The sequence below is a fragment of the Microcaecilia unicolor genome, chromosome 2 (assembly GCF_901765095.1).
Source record: "Microcaecilia unicolor chromosome 2, aMicUni1.1, whole genome shotgun sequence".
In the NCBI taxonomy this organism is placed as follows: domain Eukaryota; kingdom Metazoa; phylum Chordata; class Amphibia; order Gymnophiona; family Siphonopidae; genus Microcaecilia; species Microcaecilia unicolor.
In genome coordinates, this window is record NC_044032.1 from 539,661,779 (window position 1) to 539,685,504 (window position 23,726).

The 23,726-nt window shown below is 43.9% G+C and overlaps 1 protein-coding gene across 1 annotated transcript in view; it reads right to left on the reverse strand.

The window, feature by feature from the left end:
• Positions 1-23,726, reverse strand: part of PDS5A (PDS5 cohesin associated factor A) — a 644,759-nt gene that overhangs the window by 91,718 nt on the left and 529,315 nt on the right. The window contains exons 25-26 of the mRNA XM_030191317.1: positions 21,622-21,826; positions 19,559-19,673 (exon numbers count right to left, since the gene is read on the reverse strand). Coding sequence (XP_030047177.1) covers positions 19,559-19,673; positions 21,622-21,826 — 320 coding nt within the window. The remainder of the gene's footprint in view (positions 1-19,558; positions 19,674-21,621; positions 21,827-23,726) is intronic.

A 23,726-nucleotide genomic window follows, 5' to 3' on the forward strand; every position in this document is an offset into this window, starting at 1 on the left:
AGGATGAAATAGCAGAAGGACAGCAGCTAGGTAACAGTGGGAAGGATAGGGAGGGTAAACAGGGGTATAGGGACAATAAAAAATTCCAGAGCAATCCCCTAACAGTCTAGGTACAGGTGATAGTAACCTTCATGTCTATATTGGAGAAACTCATGAAGTTTTTCAAATACATAAACAATCAGTCCAACCATCAAAATTATAAGGACTACGAGAACAACAATCTCTAATGCAAGTTTTGGAGTGCAAAATTTAATGTCCTCTGGTGCGTTGCCCTGAGCTTCAGAAAAACAGGGTGGACTTGCGTCACATTGGTCCGGTGGAAGAATAGCAGATGCAGGCTCAGCAACAAGTTCAACAGGGGTCAAATCAACAAGGGTGGACTCTTGGGGACGGACAATGTTCCATGCAGGTACAGGTGGTGCTTCCTGGTAGGTATTTTCTGTGGTGGTCATAGGACAGAATTTTTAGTCCATAAGCATAAAACGGTGGTAGCAAAGACTGTGTAAATCAAAACGTTTGTGGTAAAGATGGTGAAGACGTTCAATGTCAGGGGCATCAGGAATGATCAAGTCCTCAACCAAATCGAGTATATGCACAATCCTGGCTTGTAAGTAGGGGATGCGTTCTTCAGGTACAGGAACCAGGTGTAGCAGTAGTGGTGGAGGCTGCAGGGGTGGCAACTGTGGAACTGTGTCCACTCTTAATATGCTATTTAAGACCACTCAGCGTGCACATTGTTGGAAATCAAAATCTACCTATCACAGACTAAAACTATTGAGACTAAGTGCAAACCAGTAACTGAAAAGTAATTTATATTTATATTTGCAGTGATCTGAGTAGGAACTGGATAAGTACAATTCATGGTGAAGCCTTCATCAGACTTGGGTCACTGACTGTCCTGTTTCTAACAATGAAATATGGAATTGACAGAAAGTATTCATTGTGTTAAAAAATTTAGTTTTTATGGTGTTTGTGGATCTGTTTTCTATAGTTATTTGAAAAAGTGATACAAAGATAAGGGATACAATTAAAACATCTGAAAGATGTTTTTAATGAGCCATGTTAATTCTTTGTCATGCAGATGACACAGTAAACTTCAGTTGCTTTCTCCTCATCTCTCTTCCTGTCAATGAACTGTGTAGTATTTTTTAGTAATAATCACACAATAGCTTATGGGAATGATTTCCATTATATAGCTTCCCACTATGAAAGACAGAGTTGTTTAGCTGGAAATGTATGCTACCTCCTCCTCCCTTATTTTTCTTGTTTGCTACCTTTTTTCTCACTCTTGTCTCCTATGCACATTGTAGTTCCTTTCACAAACTCTTACTTATTTGCGTCCCTCTGTAAACTGCTCTGATGGCAATCGACCTTTAGCGGTATTACCAAGCAATAAAGAAACTTGAAACATGAGTTGTCGCTGAACAGAGGCTGGACTCTGGATAATTTATGAAGCACTACTAATCTATGTAGTGTAAAAAAGTATTTTTTGCATACTGGTATTAGCTGCTATAAAGCAGTCACTGAAATACAGAATATTTGAGCTATCCTGCTTCCTGATATGTACCGCTATTACTGCTAGGCATTTTGTGAAAATTCAGGGTTTTCTGGGAAGGCCAAATAATAGTACAATGCACTGAGTGTGCTCTGCCTAGGGCAGAATACAGGCACATTCTGTGGCCTGTACAAATGGCTAACTTGGTATACATATCTTTGAGATAATAGTCAATCCCCTTGATTCTCAAAAGGGAGAATAGTTACTAGGGAATGAGTTCTGAAACTGCCAAAGAACTTGTTCTGGTTCCTGAGATACAGAATCAGGTACAGGCATCTTGATTTTTTTTTTTTTTGGCATAAGGAGTAGGAGCATAGGAAAGGCCACATGCTGAGTCTAACAAAGGTCCATAAACCCCAGCATCCTGTCTCTTTCAAAGGTCATTAAAAAAAACAAAACAAAACAAACAAAAAAAAACAACAGATCTATTTTCCATAGGTAATTTCCAGGGATGAGCATTGGCTCTCTTTTATGGACTTTTCCACCAGGAACTTATCCAAACCTCTTTTGAATCCCCCAACATTAGTTGCCTTGGCCACATCCTCTAGCAGGATTTCAAAGTTAGCTATGTACTATGTGGAAAACAAATTCTCTGTCTTTTCAAACTGGTAGTCATTAGTTTAAGAAATAAGATGATAACAGTTAAAATACTAGTCAGATCTATAGTCCATCTAGCCCAGTATCTTGCTTCCAACAGTGGTCAATTCAGGTCACAAGTACCTGGCAGAATCCCAAAAAGTAGCAAGATTCCATGCTACCGACCCAAGGGATAAAAGTAGTGGCCTTCCCCATGAATACCTTAATACCAGTTTATGGACTTCACCTACAGGAACTTGGTCAAAACTTTTTTAAAATCCAGATATGCTAACTGCTGTTACTACAACCTCTGGCAACAAATTCCAGAGCATAACTATTTGTTGAGTGATAAAATATTTTTCCTATTTGTTTTAAAAGTATTACATGTAACTGGGGGTGGCACTGATAAGGCTTCCGGTGGCAGGCAGGCACACAGGCAGAAGATTCTGCTCCCTCAGTCTTTCTCCTACTCCTTTGTGCCGGGACCCAGGTGTGTTAATGCAGCTCTGCCAACCTAGGTCCTTTTTCCTGCCTCGTCCCACCTCCTCCTGTGTGAAGTACTTCCATTTCCCCATACGCAGGAGGGAACGTGGAAGAAAGAAGGATCTGTGGTGGCACAGCTGCGTTAATGAGACAACCTGTGTTTCAGCACACAGGAGCAGGAGAGAGACAGACCGAAGGAGAGAGCAGATGCATTGACTGGAGGATGCCTGCGGCAGTGTGTGTGTGTGTGTGTGTGGGGGGGGGGGGGGGCACAGCAGCTCAGGTGAGGGGTCAGCTTGGCGGCTCTGCTCCGGGCTTGGCTTTCTCTCTCAGTGGTCCTGATACACACACATGCATTGATATGTTTATCCACTCCTACCCTAGCTGACATAATATTTAACCATCTCTCTGACCTCACGTACAACTTTCTTCAAATCAATCACCTTACTTTCTAATTCTTCCTACTTTCTTACTCATCTATATGTTACAACTTTGCCTTACCCCTCACTACCAATTATAATGTTCTAGTACATATTGTGTTGTCATTGCCATAATTTGTACTGTTGTTCGAGTATTTTTACTGCTCTAATTGCCTACTGCTCATGTTTGATCTATTCTTACTGTACACCACCTGTCCTTGAGTGAATTCCTTCAAAAGGCGGTAAATAAATCCTAATAAATGAACACACACAAATACAAAAACATACACACTGAAAATGCTTTCTTCACGCATCCACCTCTCTCCCACTGACATAACCCTATCCTTGATGGGCTGACTCTTAGTGATTTCCATATGTATTTCACTTTCTTTATTATAAATTATAGTATGAAACCTTGTGACTGAACTGTACAGTTGACTAATGGTTGCTATGTTCCGTGACACCCAATGACTGAACCATGCAATTTGATACTGGTCACTAGGTATACTGCCTCCTAATGGCAAAGAAGCACCACAATACCTTTGCCTTGAAATAATGGCACCCTGTGGTTCAAGTGAAAAATCCATCCTTTGAAATCTGTTAACAATGACATTCAGAGGTTATATATATATATATATATATATATATATATAGGCCAATTTCATGTGGGCTAACCATTCCGCCATGGCTCTAACATTGTGAGCCGTGACATGTCCCTCAAGAATCACCCAGCCTGGGTATAAGCAAAACAGATGCAGTCTGCTATCCAATTTGAAAGTGTGTGCTTCTGATGGCCATCCCCAACCTGTTGGGGTCAAAAGAAACGAAAAGCTGGGTGGACTGTCTATGGGCTTTAGTCTGCTCCAGATAGAAGACTAAGGCTCGCTTGCAGTCCAAGGTAGTCAGTACATTTTCGCCAGGATGAGAATGAGGTCTTGGGGAAAAAAGTTGGAAGAACAACTGACTGGTTAAGATGGAAGTCCGACACTACCTTAGGAAGGAACTTAGGGTGTGTGAGGACTACACTGTTCTGATAGAACTTAATAAATGCTGGATGAGCTACCAGGGCCTGGAGCTCATTGAACCTGCAAGCTGAAGTGACTCACACCAGAAAAACAACTTTCCAGGTCAAAAAGCTTTACATTATAGGAATTAATTTTATACTGACTTTTTTGAACAAAAATGCTATTATACATGCTTAGAAGGCTTTTTATACAAGTAGGTGTAACTCGAGTACAGGAATGCAAGAGGGAGCAGCTGGGGCACAGTACAGGCAGAGTCACAATATACACATATCGTTTATAAAATACACATATGTGTGTACTTCAGTCACATTTATTTACACTTGTTCCTCTATAGTTATATGTGGCTCCACTGTAACCATCATTTTGGTAGGTTGTATGCTGGTATTTTATAAATACAAATTCAACCAGCCCAACGCAGGCGCCGCAAACATCCTCAAAACAGGTGCCTATTCTATCTCACCATCTATGCGTTAAAAAAATGACCATCCACGTGGCCAAATTCAAACTATATCATACTTCATTCCAGAATGCTCAGAGAATAGGTTCAAAGGGATCTAAGTTACATCAGGCTTTTGTAAATCCTATCAGGTGTCTGTATAAACTTGGACTTTTGCTTTAACTTTCATCTCATTCTGTTGATGTTTCTTGTTGCGCTTCTCATGTGCCATAGACTACAGAACAGGAACTCTTGCTTTATGGCAACATTTTTACATCATTACAGGACATTTCATTTCAACCATGCACCATATATATTTAGTTTTTACAGTCTGGATAATAGTTTGATCCATCTGCAGAGACACTATGAGTGGCCCATCCCAAAGCTGGAGATTTACCACCACTATGCTAGCAATTGAAGGCCAATAAATGAGGTTTTTCTTGCAGGCCCAAGCCATGTCTAAAACCAGTTCTGGCAGATGCACATTCTAAAAACAGACATATTCTAATCAATAAATAAAAAATAGAATTCAATAGTTCTTTTTTTTTTTTTTTTTACCTTTGTTGTCTGGTTATCTTATTTTTCTAATGGTGTTGGTCCCAGTCTCTGGGTTCTGCTTTCCTCTGTCTTAACTATTTTGCCAGTCTCCTTGTACATTTGGCACTTCTTTTCTCGCCACATCCATCACTCATCTTCTCTGTGTCCCTAGCTATCCTACTTAACATCACCCCTGTGTCCTTGCACCTATCTTCCGCCACGTTGAGCATCTCCCATCTCTGTGTCTATTTTTGCCCTGTCCAATATAACTTTTCTGCATCCCTATGCCCTACATTCATGTGCCAGCATCTCTCCCTTTCTCTTCCTTCCCTTCTGTTTTCATCCGCACCTAGGCCAACATCTCTCCTTCTCTCTTCCTCCCTCCCAAGGGTTCAGCAAGTGTTCTTCTCTTTCCTCACTCCTGTTCTGTCTCCCCTTTGCAAGTAAAGCACCTCTCCCTCTCATCTTTCCCTTCCCTCCCCCACCATCCAGCATCCTTTCCTTTCTCCTCCCCTGACTCTCATACTTTCCTTCCCTTATTACCCTGGCCCAGCATCTCTCACTTTTTCAGCTGTCCTCCACCCCCATGGCCGTTAGTGCTGAAGAGACATAGCTGCTGACTGACCTGGTGTCTTTCCTCTACTGTGCCATGCCCCTGAAACTGGAAGTAGCATCAGATGAGGCAGGACACAGCAGAAGAAAGGCACTGCACTATCTGGAAGTTGCTTCTGTGCAGCACTACCACTGCAAACAAGGTTGGAGGATCATGGAGCAGGCAGTTGAGAAAGTGAGAGATGGCAGGCTGTGCGAGTAAAGGAAGGAAAATGAAGGGATCCAGGTTGCTGGGGAGCAGGAAGCAGGGAGCCGGGAGCCAATGCGTGAGATTGGGCCACTTAAGCGTGTGAACTGCAGAAGGGACCCAAATGCATGCAACTTGGCATGTCTGCATCTGGATAACAGCACATGGCTGCCATAAATTCAAACTTCCATGAAGACAGAGGCTATATGCAATCACACATCTGTGCTGCTTAAAGGAAATACTGGGTCATTGGAAAAGGAGTCCCTGAGAAGTTGGTATCCAGACTGTTAAACAGTACAACTGCACCACTCAAAATGATAGTTTGACGTCTTGATGCATCTATGTTCAAGTGAAATACACTTGGCTCTATATTGTGGTGCAAGATCGGAATGCTCTGTTTCTTCAGTATTGAGTGGTCTTTTTTGGACTTAGCTCCCAATGTGAACAGGAGCTGCATTGCAGTTGTTTTGTGTGACCTCTGAAGCAGGCAGCACTCCTGCCAAAACACGGCCCCATATTGGGTCTGTCATTTTGAGTGGTGCTCAATAAAGACTGCTTATCTACCCCATTTAGCTGCAAGTTGTTCCTGGTTCACTGCTACTTCTCTGATTTGGTTGTTGTGCGCGTAGGGGTTCCTTCCCTCCTTTTGAAAACAGTACAACTGCCACAAGTTCAAAGTTGGCTTATGGAACAAATCAGGTTTAACTAAACAGTTTAATCTTTAACTTTTGCTAGTTCTTTCTAGGTCTGGCTAATAAACATTCCTGTTCTAAGCCATCTGTATCATCACCCACGTGTGACCGATTCTGCTTTTTAGTGGAAAATGCTATACAGTGGTGGAAATAAGTATTTGATCCCTTGCTGATTTTGTAAGTTTGCCCACTGACAAAGACATAAGCAGCCCATAATTGAAGGGTAGGTTATTGGTAACAGTGAGAGATAGCACATCACAAATTAAATCCGGAAAATCACATTGTGGAAGTATATGAATTTATTTGCATTCTGCAGAGGGAAATAAGTATTTAATCCCTCTGGCAAACAAGACCTAATACTTGGTGGCAAAACCCTTGTTGGCAAGCACAGCGGTCAGACGTCTTCTGTAGTTGATGATGAGGTTTGCACACATGTCAGGAGGAATTTTGGTCCACTCCTCTTTGCAGATCATCTCTAAATCATAAGAGTTCTGGGCTGTCGCTTGGCAACTCGCAGCTTCAGCTCCCTCCATAAGTTTTCAATGGGATTAAGGTCTGGTGACTGGCTAGGCCACTCCATGACCCTAATGTGCTTCTTCCTGAGCCACTCCTTTGTTGCCTTGGCTGTATGTTTTGGTCATTGTCGTGCTGGAAGACCCAGCCACGACCCATTTTTAAGGCCCTGGCGGAGGGAAGGAGGTTGTCACTCAGAATTGTACGGTACATGGCCCCATCCATTCTCCATTGATGCGGTGAAGTAGTCCTGTGCCCTTAGCAGAGAAACACCCCCAAAACATAACATTTCCACCTCCATGCTTGACAGTGGGGACGGTGTTCTTTGGGTCATAGGCAAGCATTTCTCTTCCTCCAAACACGGCGAGTTGAGTTCATGCCAAAGAGCTCAATTTTTGTGTCTCATCTGACCACAGCACCTTCTCCCAATCACTCTCGGCATCATCCAGGTGTTCACTGGCAAACTTCAGACGGGCCGTCACATGTGCCTTCCGGAGCAGGGGGACCTTGCGGGCACTGCAGGATTGCAATCCGTTATGTCGTAATGTGTTACCAATGGTTTTCGTGGTGACAGTGGTCCCAGCTGCCTTGAGATCATTGACAAGTTCCCCCCTTGTAGTTGTAGGCTGATTTCTAACCTTCCTCATGATCAAGGATACCCCACGAGGTGAGATTTTGCGTGGAGCCCCAGATCTTTGTCGATTGACAGTCATTTTGTACTTCTTCCATTTTCTTACTATGGCACCAACAGTTGTCTCCTTCTCGCCCAGCGTCTTACTGATGGTTTTGTAGCCCATTCCAGCCTTGTGCAGGTGTATGATCTTGTCCCTGACATCCTTAGACAGCTCCTTGCTCTTGGCCATTTTGTAGAGGTTAGAGTCTGACTGATTCACTGAGTCTGTGGACAGGTGTCTTTCATACAGGTGACCATTGCCGACAGCTGTCTGTCATGCAGGTAACGAGTTGATTTGGAGCATCTACCTGGTCTGTAGGGGCCAGATCTCTTACTGGTTGGTGGGGGATCAAATACTTATTTCCCTCTGCAGAATGCAAATAAATTCATATACTTTCCACAATGTGATTTTCTGGATTTAATTTGTGATGTGCTATCTCTCACTGTTACCAATAACCTACCCTTCAATTATGGGCTGCTCATGTCTTTGTCAGTGGGCAAACTTACAAAATCAGCCAGGGATCAAATACTTATTTCCACCACTGTATACTTGAGAATTGACTAATTTACACAGCCTGGTTATCTGAAAAAAATCAACCCTTACCCTTGCAGAACAATATTTTGCAAATCTGGACAGCAAAATTTAGGCCTGCATAGAGATATCTATTCACTTATAAACTCTTTCAATTTCTAGCTGAATCTAGTGTTGCAACCTCGTAAATAGCCCATAATTTGCTTGTCTTCCAAAAATTTACATAAATCCCCTTTTAAAACCACTTCTGTTATTTTCCACATTACCCTGCAGCAGTGTACACTGTGTGATGAAGTATGTGGCAAAACTGGAACTTATGTTCATGTTATGATTCCTCAGTAAGAATTCCTTTCTCTTATAAATTCTTAAGTTAAAATGCAGGCGACATCTTGACTGATACATTGTTTGGTGGGCTGTCTTGTGGTAATGATGAATGAAAGGGTTAACACTGCTGCTTTAATATAAAATGAGATTTGGACCTCCACTTTCTTAAGGTGCCTGCAGAATGTTAGGTACAGTGTGAAGTTCTATAAACATATTACCAACAAAGTGCGGTTACTTACCAGTTAACAGAACTTCTCTGTGGACAGCAGGATAAGTCAACCACACATGGGTGATAAAATTCAACAGAGCCAAACTTGGACATTTGCTGTCCTAGAGCCCAGAAATATATAGAGGATTTTTCTAAGCATGTCTGATATCTCCACCTTCATGTTCCTATCGTAGTTCCTTCAGTCAGTTTACAGCTGACTAGGGGATGGTGTGTGGGTTTGTGTGGTTGACTTCTAAGCTTAGGTTCCAGCAAGTTTAATACACTTTAAGTAGGTAGAAACGGCTCTACAACCTGTGCATATTGTGGTAGGGTGAAGCTGTCTACCGTAGAAGTATAGGACACGGATTGTGTATCTCAGTAATTCCCAAAATTTCTCGGGCCATGGCGCCCATAGGCTACATATTTCCTGTGAAGTCTCCCCCCACTGTTGTCGCTGCTGATAGTACTGAGTCCTATCTTTCCATCAAGCTTCTGCTCACCTTCTCTCTCCCTTCCATCCAGCTTCAGCTCCATTTCTCTCCCTCCAGCTTCTGCCCACCTTCTCTCCCCCTTCCATCCAGCTTCTGCCCACCTTCTCTCCCCTTCCATTCAGCCTCAATGCCCTCTTCCCCTTCCATCCAGTGTCTTCCCTCTTTCGCTCTCCATCCTTCCAGTGTGTCCTCTGCATCCTCCCATTCGTCTCCCTCTTTCTGTCCCCATCCTTCCAGCATCTTCCCTTTTTCTCACCCTCCTTCCACACAGCATCTTCCCTCTTTCACCATCTATCCTTCTACCCAGCATATTCGCTCTCTCCAGCCCTTTTCCATCCAGCGTGTTCCCCACTTCCTGTTCCCATATTTCCACTCATCATCTCTCACTCTACTCCTCTTCTATCCAGCGTTCCCACTCTATCATTTTTCCTTCCCTCTCTCCATTCAGCATCTCCTGCCTCTCTCTTCACACCCCCTTCTCCTTCCACCTGGTATCTTCTGTTTCCTGGTCACTGCTGCTTCTCCTGATGAGCAGCAGCGGCCCCGGCAAAACAACAAATAGCAAGCGTGAGGCTACAGTCTTCAGGCAAGCACTGTTGGCTCTGCCAGTTCTCTCAATGTCCCAGAACGGGATGTTGAGATCAGTGGGCGCAGAGGACCGGCACAGCCAACAGTGCATGCCTGAAGGCTGTGGCTCCACGTTTGCTTTCTGTTGCTTTGCTGCTGCTGCCGCCGCTGCCGCCGCTGCTGCTCCTCTCTCCATTCAGCATCTCCTGCCTATCTCCACGTCCCCCTTCCCCCTGGTATCTTCTGTTTCCTGGCTACTGTTGCTTCTCCCGATGAGCAGCAGCGGCCCCGGAAAAACAACAAATAGCAAGCGCGGGGCCACAGCCTACAGACATGCGCTATCAGTTCTGCTGGTTCTTTGCTTGCCCCAGAACGGGAAGTTGACATCAGCGGGGGCAGAGAACCAGCGGAGCCAACAGTGCATGCCTAAAGGCTGCAGCACCGTGTTTGCTTTTTGTGGTTTTATTGCCGCTGCTCATCAGGAGAAGCAGCAGCAGTGGCGGCGTTGCGGTTGTGGCAGTGTGTCTCAGAGGGAGAATTTCCCACTTTGGCGGGAGATGTCCACATGCACTAATTCCTACTGCCACTGTACAAGATGGCTCATAAGACTTGAATACTGCTCTTGTGAGTTGTTTTCAACATTCTTCCAACTCTTAAAAACAGAAATCCTATTTGGTTGTGGGGAAGGATGGAATAGCAATTCTTTTTCTAAAATGCTGTTGTAGTGTCACACCCCTCACCTGTTTTCCGTGGTCTCCAGCAGCATTCCATGCCAGAAGAATCTGTTTCACTTCCTGGAAATCTTGCACTTTCTTTATAGCCCTGCAAGAGGGCGCTGGCTGATGTAATCACTTCCCATCTTGCAGTACATAAAGAAGTTCCTGACTCCCAGCTAGTGCCTTTGCAACGGGTTGCCTAGCCTGGTCTAGTGTGAGAGGCCTCTGTTTTCAGTCCTGTTCCAGTCTGTGTCTTCCATCCTGTTGCAGCCCTGTTCCAGTCTATGCCTTCAGCCGTGTTCCAGTTTGTGCCTTGTTCCACCTACTTTCTGGCCTCGACTACATTGGGCCACCTCCCAAGGTCTCTCTTAAGAGCCACTCTCTGCTCCAACTTGTCGGGGTACCCTTCAGGGTTCTTTTAAGAGCTACTCTATGGTCTGGTCCTTGTCGGGGATTGATTCGCCTGCTGAGGCCTGCCTAGCCTTTGCATTGGGTAGGCAGTATGAACCTGACTGTGACCAACAGGCTCACCTACCCCCGAGCTATGACATGTAGTATTGCTTCAGCTGGAACTAATATACTGTTCCTCTGATTTGAGAGACCTGCTTTCCTACAATATCCAGAAAATTTTCCTGAAAGAATATTAGAAGTCCGCAATGGTCCTTTTTTTTTTTTATATTTATTTTTATTAACACAGTACAGCAGTGCTCGCACAGACATATCCAAAACTTCCAGTTATGTGTATACAGTAACACATAAAGATTCTATTTTGAAGCTTACAAAGCATCTAACCATAAATCATCGGCCTGGTTCGCACTACACACTGCATTTTCTGTTTTATTCCCCTTCCCCAATCATACTTCACGTTCACCACTTTATCCCACACCAGAACTCAACATCTATCCCAAACGCTCCCCTCATACCCTCCCATTCCCTTCCCCCCCCCCTCCCTCATTGCCCTGTAAAGATAACACTTTTAAACAGGCTGTCCACAGACCATGATATTGCCTGGTGGTAAGCTTTGCTGAGGTGGCATAGATACGGCACTCATTCTCACCCACCATTCTCATTTTATTATACCACACTTCTACCGGGGGATGTTCTGGTTGTATCCAAAATTGTAAAATGGTCTTTTTGATCAATAAGAAGGATGTATATATAAATCTCCTATGTGACTTAGGAAGGCCCTGGGCAATCAGAAGGTCTTGGTCTCCCAACAGTAAGGTTGCATAATCCCACTCTATTTGCCTGTTTGTGACTTCTTTAATCACCTGAAATGCTTGGTTCCACAGTGAAAGAGACGGGCATTCTAAAAAAGAGTGAATAAAAGTCCCCCACCCTGTCTGGCATTTGGTACATTGACCCTCTCCCCAGAGGCCCATGACTGCCCCCTTAGCCTTTGTAATGTATGCTCGGTGCAATATCCTGTATTGAGTTTCTTGCAGATCTGCTACTTTAACCATGTCATAGATATTGGAGAAAAGCTTACTAAATTCTTTAATAGTATAGTTCCTATTCAACTCTCTGTTCCACTGATCCATCAATCTTTCCATCCCTCCCAGAGGCCTATGCATCTGCAATATTTTATACCATGTGGATAGGCTGTTCGCCTTGTACGGTATACGCAATAGAATCTTGTCCATTGGCCCCCACAGCCATCGGTCTCCATGTGTCCGTTGTAAAGAAGTATAATAATGCCGTGCTTGAAGATATTGTAGTAAATGCTTATTGGGGAAATCCCACCTCTCCTTCAGCTGATCAAATGATTCTAACTGCTCCTGCCCTTGTGCCATAAGATGGACCATCATCACACATCCCCTCTCCTTCCACTTGTCAAATATAGAATATCCTAGGCCTGCCGGGAAATCTGCATTGCCCACCATCCCCAGGAAGGGGGATGCCTCTGGTGCTCGATTCTGATGCCCTCTCCACCAGGCCCACGCCCTTCGCAGAGGCTGCAGAAAGGCCAGTCTTCCTGCTGTATCATATATATTACTAGGCCTCATATGTATTAGATTTATGAATGACCATGGGGCACTCCAATCCTCCAGTCCTCCGCTCGCCAAAAACCGGTAAGTTCCCGTCATTCTCTCAAAAATAAATCGCATAAGTGCCGCCACGTTATATAGGCGTAGTTCAGGCAGTGCCAGGCCTCCCACGTTCTTACTCAGAGAGAGCTTCTGGTGCCCTATCCGTGCTCCCCTCCCCTGCCAGATGAAGGAACGTATGATAGATCGGTATAAACGTTCGTCTCTCCGTAACAGCCATATGGGGGCCGCTTGTAAGGGGTATAAGATCTTTGGCAGTAAAACCATTTTAACTAAGGCTATTCTGCCCATCAGAGAAAGCGGCAAGTGCTTCCATCTGTCACACAGCTTCCTGATATTTTCTAATATATCAACCACATTCTTTTTGTAGAATATCAATGTATTAACATTAAGAAAGATTCCAAAATATCCTCGCGCTAGGGGTATTGGCAATCCCGACCAGCCCGGGTCTGCAGTGCTTCCTGATAATGGGAGCACTTCTGATTTTAAACAGTTGACCCGCAGCCCCGACATGTCCCCGAAATCACCTATTATTGCCAGCACCCGGGGGAGGTCTCTAGGCCCATTAGCCAGGTATACTAAAATGTCATCTGCAAATAGATTTACTCTAAAGTCCCTTTTGCCCACCCTGATCCCCCGTATGGCCCTAGTTCCCCTAATTGTTATAGCTAACGGTTCTATAGCTAGCAAGAAGAGGAGCGGTGACAAGGGGCATCCCTGCCGGGTTCCCCGTTGTAAGGGGAAGCTCTCTTTAAGTGTGCCATTGAGCAGCAGTCTGGCCACAGGGAGGGTATAAAGCGCTTTAATCCAAGATATGTATGCCCCTGTTATGCCATAACGGTTCAGGACCCAGAACAAATACTGCCACGAAATGCTGTCGAACGCTTTTTCTATATCAAGCCCCACAATCATTTCCAAGCCCCCTCTGCCCCTACATTCCTGTATAGCCAGGAGGGCTCTCATGATATTCATTGAGGCATGCCTTCCCGGGACAAATCCCACTTGGTCCTCATGAACTAAAGAAGAGACCACCCCGTTCATTCGCCGAGCCATTATAGCAGCCAGGATTTTAATATCCTGATTTAGCAATGAAATGGGTCGGTAAGAGCCCACCTGAGTTAAGTCTTTGCCCGGCTTCGGTATTAGTACTATATGGGCCATATTGTTTTGTATAGGTAAGTTGTTATCCACTATCCCATTGAACCAAGCTCCCAGGGGGCCCGCCACCAAGTCCGCCATTATTCGGTAATACTCTGGGCCATAGCCATCTGGTCCTGGCGCCTTGGTCAGCTTTAAAGACTTGATGGCTTGTCTGATCTCTTGTTCCACTATAGGACCATTAAGAGTTTGTAGTTGATCATGTGTAAGTGTAGGTATACAAATATCTTGAAAGAAACCCTCGCATGCTTCGGAGTCAAACCCTCTTGCCCCGTATAAGGAGCTGTAGTAGGTGACGAATTGCTGTGTAATATGTTTATCTGTGGTGTGTTCTCTCCCTGATAGCTGTGATGGTTTGCCTTTTACGATATGGCCTGACCAGTGCTGCCAATAGTTTCCCAGCTTTATTCCCCCATTTAAATAGTTTAAAGCGTTGGAAGTATATATCCCGTTGCGCCCTCTGATTCAAGATTTCGTCTATTTGATGTCTAACCTCTAATATGCATGAGCGATCTCTTGCATTCATAGTACCTATATGTGTTCTTCTCAATTGATGGTATTCATTAGACAGTCGCAGCAGGTCTGCCTCTCTTTCCTTCTTTTTCCCCGCAGTGTAGGCTATTATGTGACCCCTCATCACTGCTTTCGATGCTTCCCAATACATGCCCACATCTACATCCGCTGTTTGATTATATGTTTGATAATCTATCCACTTAGTTCGTATGTATTCCCTGAATTCTTTGTCATGGTACAGTGAAGGATGAAACTTCCACACCCTCTCTCCCCTTCCCCCCACAAAGGATATCGTCATAGTAACTGCTGAGTGATCGCTAAGGACACAATCCACTAAGTGAACATGAGAGGACCTAGAAAGCAGAGATGGTGTAGTGAGCAGATAATCAATCCGGGAGTAGGTGTTATGCGGGTGGGAATAGAAGGTAAATTCACTATTGTGTGGGTGCAAAAGCCTCCAAATATCCACAAGCCCTAGCTGGGATGATAAAAAGTTGACCCCTCTGCTCCCCCAATTCCCCCCCCTTAGCTTCCTGGGTTTACAATCCACCGTCTGGTCCGCTACACAGTTAAAATCTCCCCCCATCACTATGTGACAATCCGGGAAGGGCACCACTTTAGCCACTAATTCTGAGAAGAATCTATGGGAGTAAATGTTGGGTCCATAAATGTTACACAGTAAAATACTCTGTCCCCAGAGGTCTCCCAGTACAAGCACATATCGACCCTCCTTATCCGAGATCACTTTCTGTGTTTTAAAGGGCAGCTGCTTATGTATCAAAATAGCCACCCCCCTTTGCTTAGAGTTGTATGAAGCATATTCTACCTCTCCTACCCAACTCCTCCGGAGTTTTTGGTGTTCTGTTATGTTCAAATGTGTCTCCTGGAGGAAAGCTATGTCAGATCTCTCCCTTTTCAGCCAGGAGAGCACTTTAGTTCTCTTAACCGGGGAATGAAGCCCATCTACATTAAGAGTGACCACTTTCAAATTAACCATTGGCACCAGAGTGGGGATTACTTGTTATCATTATGTTAGTATTCCATACACTGGCCTCCCAGCTAAGCCAGTGAATTCCCTCTCGCTGTCCCTTCAGAGACCTTCCAATTCTCTCCCACACTCCTCTCCTTCCCCCTCCCCCTTGGATCAGAGCCTGAATCTTAATTCCATTTTGTGTTCCCTTTACTCCCCCCCTACCCACCCCCCTTCCACTCACTTCCACACACCAATCACACACACACTCATTCCCCTCCCCACCCTCATCCCTCCCTCGCTCCCCCCTGCCCCCCATCTCCTGTCTGCCCCCTCTCCCTCCCAAAGTACTTCCCCACATCCTTCACCTACCCACAACAGCTTAAAGAGAGAACATCCAACCCCTCCCCCCACCCTAACTAGTTTAATTCAGAACAATACCAAACTATGCTTTTTTTCCCTTTTTAACTGTGATTATCTCATAACTGTCCAGCAAACCCCAAAAAGGAAAAAACAGAAACATATTCACATAGATGATCAGGCAAACATTTTCTCTCAGGTACTGCACTTGGCCCCACTCCGTTTCTCCCAGGGTCTTAAGTGTAGGTTGTGCTCTGGCTTCCTGCTATATTAGTAGACATTGTTCATTTCTTAGCCTCTCGAAGCCAGGCAAAATGTCCACAGTCCCCTTGCCAATATGGAGACAACGCTCTCTGTAGCAGGCCTCACCATCCCTGTCCACAGCTCTCTGCTATTCTGGTTCTGGGTGTCCTGCAGCCTTCTCCTGATTGCATTTCTCCAAAAAAACCTTCGCTCCAGCCACATCGTTTATCAGCTGAGTCTTCCCATCCACCCAGACCCGCAGCTTGGCCGGATAAAGCAGCGCGAATCTGAACCCCCTTTTGTAAAGGGCAGTACAGATAGGCGCCATTGCCTTCCTCATGAGGGCCACGCGCATGGAGTAGTCATTAAATAGCATCAAGCGATGCCCCTCGTAGAGGAGCGCCTCCTTCATTCTTGCCGCTTTTAAAATCCTCTCCTTCGCCTGCCAGTTTATGAAATGGGCTATTGCCGTCCGGGGTCTTGTATTCCCCTCGCCTCGTGCTCCAATACGGTGTGCTCTATCGCAGCAGAAATAGCCCTCCTGTTCCGCCAGGCCTAAGTGGTTTGGTAGCCATTTTACAAAGAAGTCATACAGGCCTTTGTCGGACACGGTCTCAGGCAGCCCGATCACCCGCAAATTATTTCGTCGAGCCCGATTTTCGTGCTCTTCTACCTTCTCTTGCAACTCCGTGATGTTCTTTTGGAGAGTGGCGACTTGCGCTGCAACGGCCTGCGCCTCCTCTTCTCTGGCGGAGATCCGGTGTTCCACCTCCGCGATGCGAGTTGTATGCGAGTCAAACTTCTCATTTATCTCGTCCACAGCAGACTGCAATTTGTTTAATTTGTCCTCCAGTGCTGCCGATACAGAGCGGGAGATCTCCTGCGCCAAGTCTGTTGTTGGAATCGCCAGGGTTGTCTGTTTAGATGATTCCCCCGCCATTTTATCCATGCGGCTGCTCGTTGGTTTAGACGATTTTTTGCGGGCTCTGGTGGGTATACCTCGCAAGGGACTCCCTCGATCGGCTGCCAAGGTAAGTCCTCTTCCCTAACCACGACTCTCCTCCGAACCACAGCCTGTTAGTCTGGTACTGTTAGCAGATATAGGTAGGTGGATTGCGGAGCCTCTCTTCTTTGCTGCCTTCTAGGTAGCAGGCATCACGTGACCCCCGTCCACAATGGTCCTGACGTGCAAATCAGTTGTCCGACCTAGGTAGAGGGGCGAAAGGCTAATCGAACTGTCTAGTAGCTGGTTCCCTCCGAAGTTTCCCTCAGGATAGCTGGCGCTCAGAAACCCCCCATAGTTTCACAATGGACAAGAGCTTTTTGACTCTTTCATTGCCCAATCTACAATTAAAGAGTTGTGTGGAAGCTATAAATTTTCATGTCATGGGGCCAGTTGGATTTGGTACTTCAGTTCTACGGTTTTGTATCAGTGGGTCTTGAGTATGGTGTTTGCTTTATGTCTTCCACACATCTAGTAGAACTCTGTGTATTGGAATGGATACTGTGGTTCTTAAGAGTATCAGGGTATTTTAAAATACCACGTATTTCATTTTTGGGGGTCCAGTTACTTACAGTGCTTCAACGCTAGAGTGTTTGTTAAAGTTTGCAGAAACTTTGAATAGATGAAATCTTTTGGCGGGGATTCTGCTTTTGGAGAAGAGGGTGTTAATTGAAGCCCAGGAGATTGCGCTCTGGTTGAGATGTTAGGGAGTGATGATTCTTCCATCGACCAAGTGCTGGCTCACAGCATGACTATGTTGCAAACAAAACAGTTTGGGCAGAAAGTGAGCTGAAGGGATCACAAGGCTGTTTGTGATGACAGTTTAATCCCCGCTTGAATACTTAACACTTAAATACTTAGACTATTGAGTTGTGCAGATTGCGCTTAGGATGCAGAGGGTGTAATATGCTCTTGTATAATTTTTAGAAGCAAGAAGGTAGTGGGAAGCACACCAGAAGCTCAAGAGACCAGGACAACAATCTTGGGTCTAAAAAAAGTTTTATTGTTCAAAGTCTTAACACAGTACAGTGCCTGCCTCAGGAGTCTTTTCTACATAAACATATGTGGAAATCTCCAATATTGTGTTTCTTGGGTAATGATACCAACAATTGATCTTGAAAAAGATCTTTGGCAAATGTTACGAACGGCATCAAAAACTGTGCGTCTTGTGTACAAGCGGCAATATGCCAAGATGCACAGTTTTTGATGCTGACAGCGGATAACGTTTTAGCACACCTTGAGCAGGATCTGACTTGAGAGGAACCCAAGCATCATATACACTGATCACGTGTGTTTATTGTGTTCATTTAAAAACAAACATACATATATTTTGGGCACTTTTTGAATCCCAGTTTTGGATCTGATGTTTTCACCAAAAAATGCCAAGGTTTGTTAAGTGGAAAAAAAAGTGTTTATGTTTTTTTTAGTTATTGATCTTCTTTGTTTCCTGACCTGGTGGTCATTTTTCCCCTGAAATCATCACTGTTTGAAAACATTTTTTTTTTTTAATAATTTTTGTGGAGAGCTAGTAAAGCCCGGTTGTTGGCTGGGTGAATGAAACATACAGAGACCTATAGTAGGAGAATGAAGGTGAAGAGTTCATGCATGCTGCCCAGAAAAACCTAGAAAACTTTTCTGGGCTGTAAGAAAGCAAAAGTTTGGCTCCATCCGAGGTATGGTTAACACATCCTGCTTGTCCACAAAACAGTATTACTGGTCAGGGACCCAGTCTCCTGGGTTATAACTAGTAAGACAGATCAAGTCTAAGTATCCACCAAGAAAAACTTCAATTATGACTGAGCAGCACAGTTGATCAGACCTACGTCAGGACACTATTAGGCATATTTTCAAAGCACTTAGCCTTCCAAAGTTCCATAGGTTTCTATGGAACTTTGGAAGGTTAAGTGCTTTGAAAATGAGCCCCTATGCCACTTCTGAACAGTATTCTGTGGCTCGGCTATTATCAGAACCTCTTTGTGCTCGAGCCAGTTAAAGCAAACATTTCTAGGTAATGTTATTCCTTCTTTCCCCCACCACCTCAATTTGCTGTCTTCTTTTTTTGGTTCAATAAACATTTTATTGAGTCAAAAGGAAAAAAGGAACCAATCAGACAGTAAAATTAGTAACAAAGCTACATAGTTTCATGCCTTAACCCCAAGGTCCTTACTACCCCAATAACCTCTACTAAAACATAACCAAATTTCACAGAACAAATGTCTCATTTCTTCCCTCTAAACCTCTCGCTTCCCCATTCCACCCCCATAGAACTGCTATCTTTAGGTATGTACCCATTGGTTCTTCAGCACATACAACTTCAACCTCACCCCATTCCTCTCCTCCCCTATTAAACTTATCCTCCTTTCTTTGATAAACCTTTTAGGTTTACTGGCCCTTTTCCTATGAATGAAAAGTGACCTAGAGCAGCAAGTTGCTGGGTGATCCTACTATTGTGCTTGGACTAGTTACCCCTGATGTTTACAGGGATCACAGTATCCCTAAGGACCATCGGGTAAATTGTGGAGCATGGCACTTGGTAGATGGAAGGATGCCAGTGTACGGGCATATGTACAGAGGCAGGCTAGGAGTGAGCAGTGTTGGACAGAGCTCTTCAGGTGACCAAGGGATTAACTCTGACAGGGTGCTGAGGATAGAGTTAAAGGGCAATATCAAAAAGGTACATTCTTTTGTTTTAGACTTGCTGCCTGTCCAACACTTACTCTTTGATGTCACGCAGCTGATCCACGTCCTGTGGTTTTGTGAAATCTGGATCGTGCGTCAGTAAGTGAATCATGTAGGGGACGACATACTCTGGCAGCAAGGATAGCAACTTCTCTGCAATAAAAAGCATTATTTAGCAAAAAGCAGGGCTCCCCAAACTCAGCTAGGCTTGGGTTCTTTGATTTAATACCCAAGTGCTTAAGTGGATATGACGTATTTTGGTTATAGTGAGAATTAGAGGTACACAATTGGTTCAGGGCATCTTAACAAGTTGAGTGCTTGCAAAATGATTTAATACACATTACACTATAAATTAACACATGTACAAATGATTTTCATGTGTTAAAATGTTCTAATGTTATGTGGGTTAAAAAAATCTTAACACAAATGTGTGAAATAAACCAAAAAACATTAATGAAAATCAGGGAAAAAAAAGCACCAAAGTTTCTGAAAATGAACCACAAATTGTTTGCCTGTGTGCATCTTTAGGGAAAACCAAGCCTGGCAGAAGGTCCCTAGCAGCACACTTGGAAAACCCTGTCATCCAAAGTTTTCACATTTATTTTTTAAATACATATCCAAAATATACTTGATTATTTTAAAAGTTAAATTGAATTTCCCAGAATATAGATGCAACACTATTACAGGACAAAATTTTAATTCTTATTTCAGTACTGAATTATAAGCCTTTATAGGTTTGGTTTTTTTTCAGTGAAAGAATTATTTTGTGCTTTTGATGACAAAACACTGTAAAACAGCAAAAACTGCTTAATTGGTCTGCCATGGAGGGAGAAGTCTCAGAGCACTATGCTACAAAATCAGAAGAACATTTGGGACACAGGACCAAAAATCCCTCACTGGTGATCCTGTATATGAAACTAAACAAGTATATTTCCATGAACTCCAACTATAGCTGAAGAGCAATAGCATTTTGGGAGACCTCTGAAAGTTGTCCATGCACCAGAAGCAGAACAAGAGTGAGAAATGTTTCCCCAGAGGTGACAGAGAGGATATTTATGTGAGTAGATAATGTTTGAATGTATGTATGTATATGTGTATGTATAAGACCAAGAATATAATGCCTCTGTATCGCTCCATGGGGCGACCTCACCTTGAGTGTTGCATTCAATTCTAGTCGCCGTATATCAAAAAAGATATAGTGGAATTAGAAAAGGTTCAAAGAAGAGTGACCAAAATGATAAAGGGGATGGAACTCCTCCTGTATGAGGAAAGGCTAAAGAGGTTAGGGCTCTTCAGCTTGGAAAAGAGATGGCTTTGGGGGTGGGGGTTATAACTGAGGTCTATAAAATCCTGACTGGTGCAGAACAGGTAGAAGTAAATCAATTTTTCACTCTTTCAAAAAGTACAAAGACCAGGGGACAATGAAATTATATCGAAATACCTTTAAAACAAATAGGAGGAAATATTTTTTTACTCAACGAATAGTTAAGCTTTGGAATTCGCTGTCAGAGGATATGGTAACAGCGGTTAGAATATCTGGGTTTAAAAAAGGTTTGGACAAGTTTCTGGAGGAAAAGTCCACACTCTGTTATTGAAATGGACACTGCTTGCACCAGGATTGGTAACCTAGAATGTTGCTACTAATTAGGTTTCTGCCAGGTACTTGTGACCTGGATTGGCCACTGTTAGAAGCAGGATACTGGGCTTGATAGGCCATTGGTCTGACCATGGCTATTTTTATGTTCTTATGTACATTTGTGAACTGCCAACGAGAGCAATAATGGGTGGATACAAATGAAAATACTGTCTGGATAAATGTCATCACACAAATTATATTTTTATAATGGAAAACAAAACTGGATTTGATGATGCATTGTTGAATTCAATCCAAAAACATTTCTTTTGTTTAGTACACTTCCATGTGTAATTCTTATCTGGTATACTAGTATCAATCATATAGTTAAGCTACAGTGAAGCTGAACTACATTACACTAACCCTGAAAGCATTTGGGTTTCTCTCATTATCAAACACATGTGTAATACCAGCCTGCAAACTGAGCATTTATTATTAAGGAAGCAATTGCTTGTGTAAAATACTCACCGTTGGGCATGGGGTTCTGCTTGATGTATTCTCTGCGTATACTGATGTTTTTCAGCAGGCACTGTCTGGCATGCGCTCTCCTCTCCTTCACAGGATCCTTGGCACACAAGGCAAAGATTGCCATGTACTCCAATGGGAGCTGCAACTTCACCAGAGCTTTGTGCAGCTTCTGTGCAAAGATCTGCCTCACCTGGTAACACTCATCCTGCAGCAGTAACCAATAGGGTGACATAAAAACCTTTAGGGATGCTTTGTGCAAGAGAAGCACTAAATTTACAAAACAGGCAGAGGCTATGTACTATTATTAACCAAGTCTACTTATATCTTTTTAAACATTTATGATACACCTCATTACTAGGGTACTCCAGGCAAGAAATGTTTTAAAATTAAATACACATAGCATCAAATTGCATTTTGTATAGAATATTGAGACAGGAATGGAGATGTCCAGACTGTGACATGATCAACTCATCTGGTATTTTATAAAAGGCTCTGCCAAACAAGGAGTCTCTTGTAAAATACCTCGCAGGACAACAGCAAATACAAGCCAGCACGTCCAGCGGGAACAATAATTTAAAAAAACAAGCAAACAACCCCCCCCCCCCCCAAAAAAAAACAAAACAAAAACAAAAACACTACAACTGACAAAAAAAGATGGTCTTACTCTCCCCAGTTGTGCATGGCAGCAGCTTTTTAACATCACTGCTCCTGAAGGTCAAGAACCCCTTACCCCAGATCCAACTCTGACAGGCTAGACCCTCCCCCATTCCTAGTTCTTACAGGGTCTCCTTGGTGTCTACTAGGGGAAAGTGATTCCCAGACACTCCTATTCCATTGGTTGCCAGGTGCAAAATGGCACCAGTCAATCCCTGGCAGTAAAGGTACTACAGCGAGGGGTCAAGCTACCAAATAAGGCTGAGTGTTTCCTACTATGATGCTATCATTAGGGGTCAAATGGCACCCAGTGACCCAGTGGGATAAGAGAAATTGGAAACTGCTCCTTGCCCATACTAGATGCTAGGTGTGGAGGTTAGAGGGATGGGAGAATGTCTGGGGGAAGATGGTGGGCATGTTCTGCACTAATCGGTTAGCACAGCTACATTGCCGAGATGAGATCAGGGGTAAGGGGGTTCTTGGCTGTAGGGGAGTTTAGACATGGGAAATACTTGCACTTGCCCCTTTATTGGCACTTTCATACACTTCAGGGCAGGTATAAAAAGCAGACTTTGAAAATGCTTGGTATACATATTATTCCCCTAGTAGACTGGGAAAGGCTCACATATTCTTGAGCTTGGCCAAACCATGCCCCTTTGAAATCTGTGTGGATCTCCACAGGTAAATAGTGGCTTTTTCTAAAACTGAAGCAGACTAAGGCAAACCTGCCACCTGCGGTTCCTCCACCAAAAGCATAAAAATCAGTGGGACTTCAGGCAATCCTGAACTTTCTGAAGATCAAGTTCCCTGCACCTAATGCAGCTGGCACCTCAGCCAGTGCCCTCTGAGAAGGCACTGAAGGATCTGACATGGAAGCAGAACAGAGCCACTAGCTCCAGAAAATGAACTGCTTCTTGTCCTTGCAGCCCAGTGAGAACCACAGTTGATACAGCAATTTCCATGCTCCAGTGATATACGTCCAGTATCTGGCTCCAATTTCAACTGCCTGCTAGCATGCACTCATCTCACCAAAAATGCGGCTCAGCCCAGTTCTGAAAGCTTCCTGTCTCCAAACAGTTCTCTCTTCCTGCGTCCCTATGCTGATGGAACTCTCAAAAGGGCACTCGAGCCACCTCCCAGAACTGGGGATAGGGACCAAGGTACAAGTTCACCCTCTCAAAAGACGGGTGTGAGAGGGAGGAACCTGGCAACCCCCAAGTGTAATACCCCAAGGGAACCAAAATGTAATCTCAAGCAAATAAAACCAGCTAAGTTCACATCTTCTCTCTCTGCAGGAATGTGTTAAATAAAGATTAAACCTCTTTTGGAAAGGAACTCTGGAAACAATATTCAGAAGTTTCTTATAAGTGGGAAAATGAAAGGTTGGCTAGTACAAATGTTTGAGAACATACAGTACTAATTTTCAAACAGCAGCTGAACAGTTTGCTAAA